At 49.8% G+C, this 12,147-nt stretch overlaps 1 protein-coding gene across 1 annotated transcript in view; it reads left to right on the top strand.

Moving 5' to 3' along the window:
• The window catches only part of LTBP3 (latent transforming growth factor beta binding protein 3), a 45,803-nt gene that overhangs the window by 13,214 nt on the left and 20,442 nt on the right, over positions 1–12,147 (top strand). Inside the window, exons 5-13 of the mRNA XM_079956375.1 lie at positions 2,467–2,541; positions 4,808–4,930; positions 6,475–6,633; positions 7,084–7,275; positions 8,110–8,126; positions 10,276–10,354; positions 10,520–10,615; positions 11,722–11,847; positions 11,988–12,122. Of these exons, the coding sequence (XP_079812501.1) occupies positions 2,467–2,541; positions 4,808–4,930; positions 6,475–6,633; positions 7,084–7,275; positions 8,110–8,126; positions 10,276–10,354; positions 10,520–10,615; positions 11,722–11,847; positions 11,988–12,122 (1,002 nt within the window). The remainder of the gene's footprint in view (positions 1–2,466; positions 2,542–4,807; positions 4,931–6,474; positions 6,634–7,083; positions 7,276–8,109; positions 8,127–10,275; positions 10,355–10,519; positions 10,616–11,721; positions 11,848–11,987; positions 12,123–12,147) is intronic.

The following is a 12,147-nucleotide window of genomic DNA, read 5'->3' as shown; positions in this document are numbered from 1 at the left end:
GGCAGGCAGACTCCTAGGAGGCCCCATGGAGCATCCTGCCCCGGCTGGCCCTGCCCCATGGGCAGCTGGCCGCGCCCCTGTGCACAGGGCATGCGTGCCGCCCCAGGCGCCCAATCGGCTTGCTCCACCGCTGCCTTGGAGACAAGGGTTTCCATATCCACAAAGCTGTGAAGCTTGCTGGGTGATCTGGGCCTAGTTACTGTTTCTCAGCCTTACCTACTTCATAGGACCCTTGTGAGGATAAAATGGGGTTGGGGACAGCTGTGTGCACTGCCTTGAGCACCTGTCATTTTAGGTTGCATCCTGTTCGCAGCTTCTCCTTCCTCTCACCACTCTCAAAATGCGCCTCAAAATGCGAATCACACAGAATCACAGACTTGTTGGAAGGGACCACGAGGGTCATTTAGTCCAACCCCCTGCAATGCAGGAATCTTTCACCTAATGTGGGGCTCAAATCCAGGACCCTGAGATTAATCCCCTTGAATCTATCCTCTGTAAAGCAAAGGAGCAACCATGGCTGCCTTTGCCTTCTCTAGATTAGTTAGAACTAGAAAACTTTCTATCCAAATGATGTATTCCCTATCGTAAACAACGCTATTATTTTCTTACCCTACAAGCATCTCTCTGCATTTAATTGCAACAGGTAAGTCTAGCCAAATTCACAAGCCATGCTCTGCATGCTTTGCATACCAGCACTCTCGATATTAGGAGCGGAATATGTGCTTTGAATGCAGAAGGTCCCACATTCGAATCCCAGTTAAAAAATAGATCAGGTAGCAGGAAAACTCTTCTGTGACTGAGACCCTGGAGAACTGCTGCCTGTCCAAGGAGACAGTGCTGGATGGAAGTTGGCTGTCTGAGACGGTGTTCCAGAGAAGGGGCTGTAGCTCAGTGGTCAAAAATCTCCTTTGCATGCCTAAGCTTTCCGCCACAATCTCCGACGCTGGTTTTTTTCTGAGGTGTTGCCAGACAGAGCTTCCTGCGTCCCCTATAAAACAGGAGAAGAGTTTCCCATTCCTGCATCTGCCAGCCAGGAAGAAGCTGCACCTGCTGCATTTCTGCCTGTCTTGCTGTTTAAATACATAAACACACTGTGAGGGAAGCTGAGGTTTTTGTTTAAAGACAGCTTTCAGTTGCATTTTCACAACTGACAAGGGATGGCTGGGGAGGGACGATGAGAGAGGTTTTGCCCTGCATGTCTAGTGTCTTGCTTGCAAGGGCAGGGGGTTGGCTGGCACTGGTTTGGGGGAGCCAAGCTCTCCCCCTCCTAGACCCTGCCTGAATGGATTTTCTAGCTTCATGAAATCAGCCGCGCAAGGGGCTGGATCTGTTTGTGTTGGACGAGGCCTGGAATGTGCTCAGGCTGTGGGCCCTCCCTCTTCCCTTCCAGCCCCAAGGCAGTATGCAGGCCCCTCCGCTTCACTTTCCTGCAGCTGGCTGGCTGGCTTGGCAACTGCCCCCTTGGCAACCACAACTCGGCACCCCTCCCTGCAAGGCTAATGTTTAAAAGATGATGTCCAAAATGGCAAGGAAGGGGACGTTGTCGTTGGCACAGAAGCAAATGGGGAAGGGTTGTAGCTTGGTGGCAGAACATCTGCTTTGCTTGCAGAAGGTCTCGGGTTCAGTCCCTGAGGGGATCTCCCAGTATGCCTAGCAGAGACTTCTGTCTGAAACCCTGGGCAGCCACTGTCAATCAGTGTGGGCGGTTCAGAGTGAGAGGGACCAGAGTTCTCTGAGTCAATAGAAGGCAGCTTTCTATGAGTTCTTATTGCCATTTCAAGCATTCAGGCCAGGCAGACCAGGGCTTTTTGTATTGCTCATGTTTTGACCCCTGCAGGATTTTGATGCTTTGTTTTGGAAGCCTGCACTGAAGTGGGGTTACTTTAAAGATGCATTGTAGTTGCGATAGCCTTATGGAATTCTGCACAGACTGGCTGCCGTCGTATACATTTTCACCTGGAAGCTAGCCCCATTGAGTTCTGAGTAATGTATAGGACTTCACTGTTTGCTGCTCTCCCCATGAGATTAAATGTGCTTAGAATTGGCCTTCTGAAGGGCCTTTATTTATTTATTTATTTATTGGTTCCTATTAAATAGAAAAGAGCTGTTCAACAGTGGAACAGACTCCCTCGGGAGATCATGGACTCTCCTTCATTGGAGGTTTCTAAGCAGAGGTCGGGTGGCCATCTGTCAGGGATTCCTGGATTGCAGAGGGTTGGACTAGATGACCCCTGGGGTACCCGCCAATTCTGTTATTCCATTATTCTTTGACTCCAACTGTCTGGTTGTTTGCCTGCTCCCTGGTGTTCGGCATAAAATATCTATAAATAAATATTTCAGAATATCAGAGTCAGTCCTGTTGCTTTGAGATCATAGGCTGCCTTTGGCAATCCCCATCACTTGAGGATGGGAGCTGCTGTACATATGTGTGATGTTCATTAAATGCATGCATTTTTCCTCTTTCAGACTTGGGAGTGCAGAAAACGCTGGGGAGTGACTGCCCACAGGGATACAAGCGACTGAACAGCAGCCATTGCCAAGGTATAAAATTGGGGTAGAGACTGAGAGATGGAATGTACCACTGGGGGGGGGGGCGGGTCCTCTTTGCTTTTGAGAATTGTGATCTAGTATTAGGCCACATTCACACCACACATTGAAAACACCATGGTACCACTTAAAGGCTCCCCCCCCCCAAGAATCATGGGAACTGTAGTTTGTTAAGGGTGTTAAGAGTTGTTAGGAGGTCCCTATTCCCCTCCCACAGAACTACAGTTCTCAACATGGTTTAACAATCAATCCCTCTTCCCAGGGAACTCTAGGAATAGGGACCTCCTAACCACTCTCCTGGGGACGCGGGTGGTGCTGTGGGTTAAACCACAGAGCCTAGGACTTGTCGATCAGAAGGTTGGCGGTTCGAATCCCAGTGACGGGGTGAGCTCCCGTTGCTCAGTCCCTGCTCCTTCCAACCCAGCAGTTCGAAAGCACGTCAAAGTGCAAGTAGATAAATAGGTACCGCTCTGGCGGGAAGGTAAACGGCGTTTCCGTGCGCTGCCCTGGTTTGCCAGAAGCGGCTTAGTCATGCTGGCCACTTGACCAGGAAGCTGTACGCTGGCTCCCTCGGCCAATAAAGCGAGATGAGCGCCGCAACCCCAGAGTCGGTCACAACTGGACCTAATGGTCAGGGGTCCCTTTACCTTTACCTTTAACCACTCTCCACACCCTTAACAAACTACAGCTCCCAGAATTCTTTGGGGGAAGCCATGGCTGTTTAAAGTGGTATCGTAGTGCTTTAAATACCGTATTTTTCGCTCTATAGGACGCACTTTTTCTCCTTCAAAAATGAAGGGGAAATGTGTGTGCGTCCTATGGAGCGAAGAAGCCATAGCCCCGCGACCCTCTCCCGGCTGGAGAGGTGACGTGCGGCTATGGCAGGATCCTCTTTAGCCGCGCGCCACCTCTCCAGCTGGGAGAGCACGTGAGGGGCTAAAGAAGCCATAGCCCTGCGACCCTCTCCCAGCTGGAGAGGTGACGCGCGACTATGGCAGCAGCCTCTCCGCTGCGCTTTTCCGCTGCTCCCTGACCTGCTCTTTGGGGCTGGTAGTGGGCTTCCCCTGCCAGCCCCAAAGAGCAGGTCGAAAGGAACCTGAAGCCTGGAGAGTGAGAGGTGTCGGTGCACACCAACCCCTCTCGCTCTCCAGGCTTCCAAGGTAGCCGCCTGAACGGCACCTTGTTTTAGAGCAGGAAAACAAGAGGGGGAAAATTCTCCCCCTCTCTGCGCAGTGCCTCCTGCCGCTTCGCTGAAGGAGCGCTGGGCAGAGAGGGGGAGATTTTTTTTCTTGTTCTCCCCTCTCTAAAACAAGGTGCGTCCTATTGTCCGGTGTGTCCTATGGTGCGAAAAATACAGTATATGGTGTGAATGTGGACCAAGGTTGACCGATCCAGCCGAAAGCTTGGGCCATGGTTCTGTCGTCCAGGGGGAGGAAAAAACTTAAAACACAATGCAAAGTTTCCAAAAAATAGATCAGAGGCAATTGTACTTCTTCCAGCAGAGCTTTGCTACTACTGAAGGCAAATGAGCATAATGGTCACAAATCCAATACATTCAGGATTGGCACAGTCCAGAAGAAATCCAGATGCAGCAGACTTAACTTAAAACTTACAATAGTTATAACAAGTCTAAAACTTAACACTTAGCATACTATGTACAGAACACCATAGCAGGAAGAAGAGAGATAGGAAGAGAAAGTGAAACTCGGGCTCCTTCTGTCCTTACTTATATAGTCAGCATGACAGAAGAGATAAGAGAACCAGTTTAAGCCAGCTGTACTTAGCTTCTCTGAAGGAATAACCCAAACATCATGAAGCTTCTTTCACACAGAGAAGCTTCCAGAAACTTCCAGAACCCCCTTGAATAAATTAAGAGTAGGAAAGATCTCTACACATCAGACCAATACTTTCTGCGCTAAGAAATGCAGACTGACAGGTTCAACTCAAAACAGTGAAGGTTTTATGCCAGCCTTGACTCAATCATCTGTAAATGGAGCATAACAGCCCCAATACTCTGGGATAAACCTACAAGGTGCCTTTTCTTTCACCAATGGAACGCAGAGCCCGGTCCATTGGGATGTTCTCCTGCACAAGCCCATTGAAATGAATGCACCAAGAGGCAAGGGCACCAAGATTCACCCGAAGAGTGTATGTTCGCTTGTTCCCAAGAACGGAGACAAAAGGCAGCTTTGGAGATTGCTCTGCGTTTCCCCCACCTGCCCCCACCACTGCAACTGCCCTGTGTCTCTTCCTCCCACAGACATCAATGAGTGTGCCATGCAAGGAGTCTGCCAGGGGGGCGAATGCTTGAACACTCAAGGGAGCTTCCGCTGCGCATGCAAGCCAGGACATGTCCTGGGGCCTTCGCGGACCCATTGTGTGCGTACGTATCTTGGCTGGGGAGGTGGGAAGATCTCTCATATCTAACCAACCCAGCCTCTCTCTGCTCCTTCCCTCCCCAAAGAATATAATCCCTATCACATGGGTCTTAAGTCCTTTCTGCGCATTGTCTGGCCCACAGCTGACGATAAGCAAATGTCAATACTGACAGCCACCATATTAAAGTACTGGTAGCTGGGACCATGGAAGTGCAAGATTCAGGGGCTGGTGCAGATAAAGGAGTTAGTCTGAGTCAGGGCAGGTACTTGTGGGTCTTTCAGCACCATGGCTCAACTCTGCACTCTGCGCATGATCAGAGTTTTTTCTGCCAATGCTCTTGCTATTTTCTTTATCGTCATCAATTGCTTGTCCTAGTAAGAGTCTTCCTGATCAGGGTTCCAGCCAGACATATTCTACAGCTCAAGGGGAACACATAACTGGCTACCCTCCAGTTTCGCTTTCCTCACACAAGATTTTCTGGCTCCTGGAGGCCAGTGAGCATGCTCAGTCCTCTTTGGGCTTCTGCTTGGGCTTTCTGCCCCCTCTTAAGTCTTTCCACCCACTTTTATATTTTGTACTTATGCAAACCTCCAGCTTCCTTTGAACACGCTGATACCTCCCTGTAGTTTCTCAGTGAACTGGCCTCGTTTTTTTATTGGCACTCGTCACCTGAGTTTGCTGTGAGAAGGAAGTGATGGAATGCTTCACCCATTCCTTGGTACAGGGGCTTGTGACAATGGCAGTGCTGCGGACACCAAACTGTCTTTTTGTCTATTATAGAGGAGACTCCTCAGCTGCTGTGGTTGACACCATACTGATAAAGCACATTGCTTCCCCCTAAGAATCCTGGGAACTGTAGTTTAGCTCTGTGAGGGGGGGAAATGACAGTTCCTAGGATACTTTGGGGCAGCCATGTTCTTTAAATGTATAATGTGGGTGCTTATATCTTTCTGCTGACTCTATACCTTGTAGTGGGATTTAGTGGCCAGGCTTTCTGTGGAGAATTTGAGGTTTATTTTGTGTTTTTATTTTATGCATCATATTTTTAATCCTGTACTTTGGCCCAGGGAGTTTGGGGCAGCATAATAGGCTTTCCCCCTCCCAGTCCTGTTTTATCCACAAAACAACCCTGTGAGGTAGGCTAGGCCGAAAGAAAGAGACAGGCCAAGAATCCCACCTTCCATTGCAGCAATACAACAGCCCTGTGATGTAGGTTAGGCTGAGAGGAAGAGGTGGTCAAGCTTTCCCCCGTTACCTTTTAACCCCATAACGCTCCTGTGAGGTAAGTTAGATGGAGAGAAAGAGACTGACCAAGAATATCCCCCTTTTCCATTTTTAGCCACACAACAACCCTGTGAGGTAGGCTAGGCTGAAAGAGAGGAACTAGCATACAGTCGTTGAGTGAGTTTACCAGGCCAGTGGGTTTTTGAAACTGGGTCTCTTAATCGTTGTCCTTGTTTTCTCTTGTGACCCCCTAACACCTCTCTCTCTCTCTCTCTCTCTCTCTCTCTCTCTCTCTCTCCTTCTCTTTGTGGGGGACGACGATAGCGGAGAAGGCTGGGGAGAAGAGTTTGTGCTTCCGACTGGTGAGCCCTGAGCACCATTGCCAGCACCCGCTGCCCACCAAGCTCACCCGCCAGACCTGCTGCTGTAGCGTGGGCAAGGCCTGGGGGGCACGTTGTGAGCGCTGCCCAGCCGACGGAACCGGTAAATAGAAGAGGTCTTTTCCCTCTCCCCCATTTCCTCCTGCGTTCTGCCACACCTGGACCAGATGTTCCCCACCCCTGTTTGTACAAAATCATTTTTGTTTTCCCTGGGCATTTGGAAAACACCAAAGACATGCTGTTGTACTGTTCAGTCTGTTTTTTAATGCTTTATTTACTTATCTTTTAATATGTTTTTATTGATTCTCCATAAGTGCAAACAGAAATGTCTTCAAATTTATTCTGATAGTTAATAATGATGGGGACAGGTGTACATCACTAGGAAGGGTATTCCACAACTAGGGAGCCACCACTGAAAAGGCCCTGTCACAGGCCAGCACCAACTGGGCAGCCCTCGGCAGTGGTGCCACCGACAAGGCCTCACCTGCCAATTGTAGGGTCATGCCACTGTTTGTGTGACCAATTTTCTGTCTCTCTTTTTCCACCCGGACAGCTTCTTTCAGAGAGATCTGCCCTGCGGGAAAAGGCTACCATATCCTTACCTCACACCAGACTCTGACGATCCAAGGCGAGAGCGATTTCACACTCCAGATCCACCCAGATGGCAACACAGACCTGCAGCAACAACCACCCGTGGAGCCACCCACCCACCCACCTGTGGGCAGCGACTCGCAGGAGCCAGAAGGTCAGTTCCCAAATGGGTGGGCAGGCAAGCCGAAAGCTTCCTGAAGTTGTGGGGCAAGTGGATTTCTTCCACTTGCATCTTTGAGTTCTTTCCCCCTCATAGTATGGAATGAAACACCTGCTTCTTAAATTTTGGAAGGTTGGTGGGCTATAAAGTTGAATGAAGTACTGGGTGTGTGTTTAGTACAGAGGCTGTGATCCCCATTTTTACTCCCCCATTGCCTAGAGCAGGCTTCCCCAAGCTGGTGCCCTCCAGATGTTGGTGGGCTATAATTCCCATCAGCCCAAACCATTGGCCTTGCTGGCTTGGGCTTATGGAGTCCAGTAACATCTGGAGGGACTACCCACCCTGTTTTAACAAAAGCCAGTTAAAACAAAGCAGGATCGAACCCCGACTTCAGGTCCTGACTTGTTAAATGATTTTGGTTAGGGTAAACCACAGTTCCCTGGGTTTCTATATAATGTAATGCTGTGACTTCTTCCATAGTAAAAGTGGGAGCTGTCACTCTTCTCATCTCACAATGAAGATGAAGGAAATAGGAGAAGGGGTATCACCACCCCACCCTCAATGATTGGCCATGCTAGCTGGGGCCGATGGGAGGTTGGAGTCTAATAACATCTGGAGGGCACCAGGTTGGGGATACCTGGTCTAGAATGTGTGTGTTTGCGTGTGTGATATTTCCTGGGAGTAGGGGTGGTGATGGAGGAGGGCTGCATTAAACTCTACCCATTTCTGCCTCCATGTCAGTGCAGCTGCAGTGGGGTCTGTCTGTCTGTCTGTCTGAACTTTCTTTAAAACATCTAACTGATTTCTTCCTTTATTTGTATCTTGCAGTCATAACTCCAGCTATGGTAAGTGTCAGCTGCATTGCTGCACCGTGAAGGAGTCGGTGGCGATCTCTAGTAAGATGAGGTGGAAAAGAAGTTAACTGGCTGTGATTTTTTAAAATTATGTGATTTATTATTACAACGATAAGGCCACTCTCTCTCTGAGGAGCTCAAGGTGGTCGACCCTGGTCTCCCACAAGCCCTAGTCTGTCACTCTTAACTGCTGCACCATGCTGGCTCTCTAAAGGCAGTCTAATGCCAAACTTGTCACTTATTCAGATGTGACCCTCAGTCAGTAGAGCATCACAGGGTTGTGGGTTCGAGCCCCACGCTGGGCAAAAAGATCCCTGCACTGCTGGGGAGGATTGCCTAGGTGACTCTTGTGATGACTCTACAATTCTATGATTCTATGACCCTTCTGGTAGTGGAATCCTAGTACTTTCAGCAACCTAGAAAGTATTGGGGTGTTGAATCTGGGACAAAACCATCCTGGTGACAATGGCCTTTTCTGGTGTCAATTTTCAAATGACATTAAAAATAAGTGGCAAGCAGGCTGACCCTGCCATCTGGGCATAGTAATTAGTACACAACAGACGTTTTTTCTGTGCAAGCAATGGGAAGCCGGGCAAGAATGGAATTGCTGATTTCAGTGGGGCTTACTCAGGGGAACTGCCCACTGGATTGGGCCCCAATTTTATATTTAATAGGAAGTGGAGGCACCTTAGGCTTTCAAGCCACATTATTTGTGCCAGTCATGGTGGGTCCCAGATGAACTGTTTATCGAGCGTTCCTCCCAATTTGCTAGCACAGAGTGTACGTGGAAGATACCCGGCGCCTGCTCTTTACTGAACATTTGTGCCGATTTGTTCGCGGAGTGTACAACAACTGAGCATTCAGCCTTATTTGTTTATATGGAGGTGAAGCACCAGAGGTGTGGGGATCCTCCAGCCTGCAGGCCGAATTTGGCCCATACCGCCACTTTTTCTAAACCACTCCCACCTGCCTATCAGTGAGCATTGCTCTTGACAACAGCTGATGGGCAGGAGGGCGAGGTTCGATTCTGCTTTGGCTGTGCAGGTGTTCCCAGTAGGGATCAGACGCTTGCAGCCAAAGCAGCAGCAGGATTTAACTCCCCGACACATCAGCTGATGGAGGGAGAGAGAGAGAGAGAGAGAGAATTAAATCTTACTCAGTTTGGCTGCACACTCCTCTTCCCACCTGTGATGGGACATCCCACCCATCAATTGTGTGACATCATAATGATGCCATGTGATTGGCAGGTGGCTTGTCCTGTCCACCTGCCAATGTTTGCCTTGTGGGGCGGGGAGATAGAAAGATCTGGCCCCCCAGCCAAAATTGTTTCCTACCCCTGTTATACACCTTGTAAGTTTACCATTTATCCCACATTTCCCTGTGCGTTTCTTCTTTCATTCCCCTAACTTCAGAAACTCCTTTTTTAAAAAAACAAAGTGGGTTTGTTGCACCAGAGCACTTCAGTTGCACAAACCTAAAGTTCTAGTCCTGTGACGGAATCCCTCCTGCAAAGTAGGGAAAGAGCGGGGTGAGGAGGGAGTGTAGCTCAGTGGCTAGAGTACCTGCTGGGTATGCAGAAGGTCCCAGGTTCAATCCCCAAAGATACCTGCAACAAAAAAGGATCAGGTTGAGGGGGTGGGAACAGAGGCAGGTTTAGGGCAGCACAAGCAGGGTGGCTGCACTGGGCGAGCAGCCAAGGAGAGCACCTTCCCAAAACCCAGTAAGCACTTGCCTGGCTTCAGGAAGGAGGCGTGAGGGCTTTGACAGGGTTCCTAGACTTCTCCTGTTTCCTTTCCAAAGCTGGGCAAGCATTTACCAGGCTTTGAGAAAGAGGCAGGAGGGTTCTAGGACCCTGCCAGAGCCTTGTGCCTCCTTCCCAAAGCCCACCTTAAGCGAGGGCTGGGGGGAGGGTATAAAATGTTGGCCTCGCACAGAGCAATATATTGCTAAGGTCTGCCCTTGGCAAGCTGCTGCCAGTCAGTGCAGACAATACTGGGTTAGATGGGTAAGCAGGCCAGCCTCATCCACAGCCGCTTCCTATGTGACCACGGGGCTAGCCACATACAAATCTGCCTTGGCCTGTAATGTTGTCCCTTTCTTTCATCACTTGACCCTTCACCCCCCAAAAAACCATTTCCAGTTGCCCAGCTATGTGACAACCTCGGAGCAGCAGCCTGTCTTCTTCGCCAACACCCCCACCTTCGGTCCCCGTTACCCTGGTGAGTGTGAGCAGGAATTTCATTGGCCTGGGGCCCTGGTGTGTGAGAAGTCTCTCTGCAAAACTCTCCCCCCACCCTCCATCCTGTGCTCAGAGGCACTGCTGCCCAGGAGCCCGGCAGTGCCATGTTCGTAGGCTACAACCGTTTCTCTCTTTCGGCTCACAGCCGTGATCGCCAAGCCTACAACCGCTGTCGTGGTGAAATATCCCGAAGAGGACAAGAACGTCAGCGAATTTGACATGCCCCCCACACAGGTGACAGGTGAGCTTGGCAGAAGAAGATAAGAAGAACGGGCTGGATGTGAGCCCAGCATCCTGCTCTTTCAGGGACCAACTAGGTTCTCAGGAGAAACGTGTAAGCAGGGCTGGAGTGCAACACCCACTGTCCCCACCTGTCTTTTACAGCAACCGGTGGGTGGACGCAGGTGGTGCTGTGGTCTGAACCACTGAGCCTCTTGAGCTTGCCGATCGGAAGGTCGGCAGTTCGATTCCACAAACTGAGCTCCCATTGTTCTGTTCCAGCTCCTGCCAACCTAGCAGTTTGAAAGCATAGCAGCACAAGTAGATAAATAGGTATCACTGTGACGGGAAGGTAAACAGCTTTTCCGTGAACTCTGGCTTCTGTCACGGTGTCCCATTGCACCAGAAGCAATTTAGTCCTGCTGGCCACATGACCCAGAAAGCTGTCTGTGGACAAACGCCGGCTCCCTCGGCCTGAAAGCAAAATGAGCACCACATCCCCATAGTCGCCTTTGACAGGACTTAACCATCCAGGGGTCCTTTACCTTTTTAAAATAATAATAATAATGATGATGATGATGATGATGATGATAATGATGATGATGATGATGATAATAATAATAATAATAATAATAATAATAATAATAATAATAATTTATACCCCACGCATCTGACTGGGTTTCCCCAGCCACTCTGGGTGGCTTCCAACAAAGTATTAAAATACAATGGTCTGTTAAACATTAAAAGCTTCCCTAAACAGGGCTGCCTTCAGATGTCTTCTAAAAGTCTGGTAGTTGTTCTTCTCTTTGACATCTGGTGGGAGGGTGTTCCACATGGTGGGTGCCACTACCGAGAAGGCCCTCCCACCAGATTCAGTGAGGTGACAGTTCAGTAGGGGGGTGTTTCCCACTGAAGCATCTGGTTGGCCTCTGCGGAAAACAAGATGCTGACCTTTGGTCTGGTCCAGCCACTACCCCCCTCTTAGGTCTCTTTTAATGTAAGCCACTTGTAGGGAGTTAATGTGGAGGGTATAAGTAACAGGAACATGGTGATGGTGATATGATAAGGGCCTCCCATGTTTTAAAGCATATTTGTTTTCCCATATCTCTCTCTCCCCGCACCCTGTAGAGACGGACATTTGTAAACTGAGACGCAATATTTGCGGCCACGGCGAGTGCATCCCTGCAAGCCCTGGCTACACCTGCCATTGTTACCAAGGATACCGCAGGCATCCCCAGCACAGGTATTGTGTAGGTAAGGGGCATTTTTCCTCAAATGCACGCACATCCCTTTTCCCACTCCCTGACAAATTTGCTGCTTGGGAAAACCTTGCACCACTCAATTGCCCTTCCTCCGCCTTCCTCTCTCTCCCCCCACCACTTTCTTCTCCCCAGATGTGAATGAGTGTGAGCTGGATCCTTGCGGCGGCAGTGGGAAGGGCGTTTGCATGAACACCGGCGGCTCCTACAACTGCCACTGCAACCGTGGCTACCAGCTGAAGGTCCACAAGGGAGTGCGGTCCTGCGTGGGTGAGACACTTGTGGGTCCTGGGGA

This window comes from Podarcis cretensis, assembly GCF_951804945.1.
Source record: "Podarcis cretensis genome assembly, chromosome: 16".
Taxonomy (NCBI): Eukaryota; Metazoa; Chordata; class Lepidosauria; order Squamata; family Lacertidae; genus Podarcis; species Podarcis cretensis.
The sequence above is the reverse complement of the archived record's forward strand: the minus strand, read 5'-3'. Positions and strand labels throughout refer to the sequence as shown.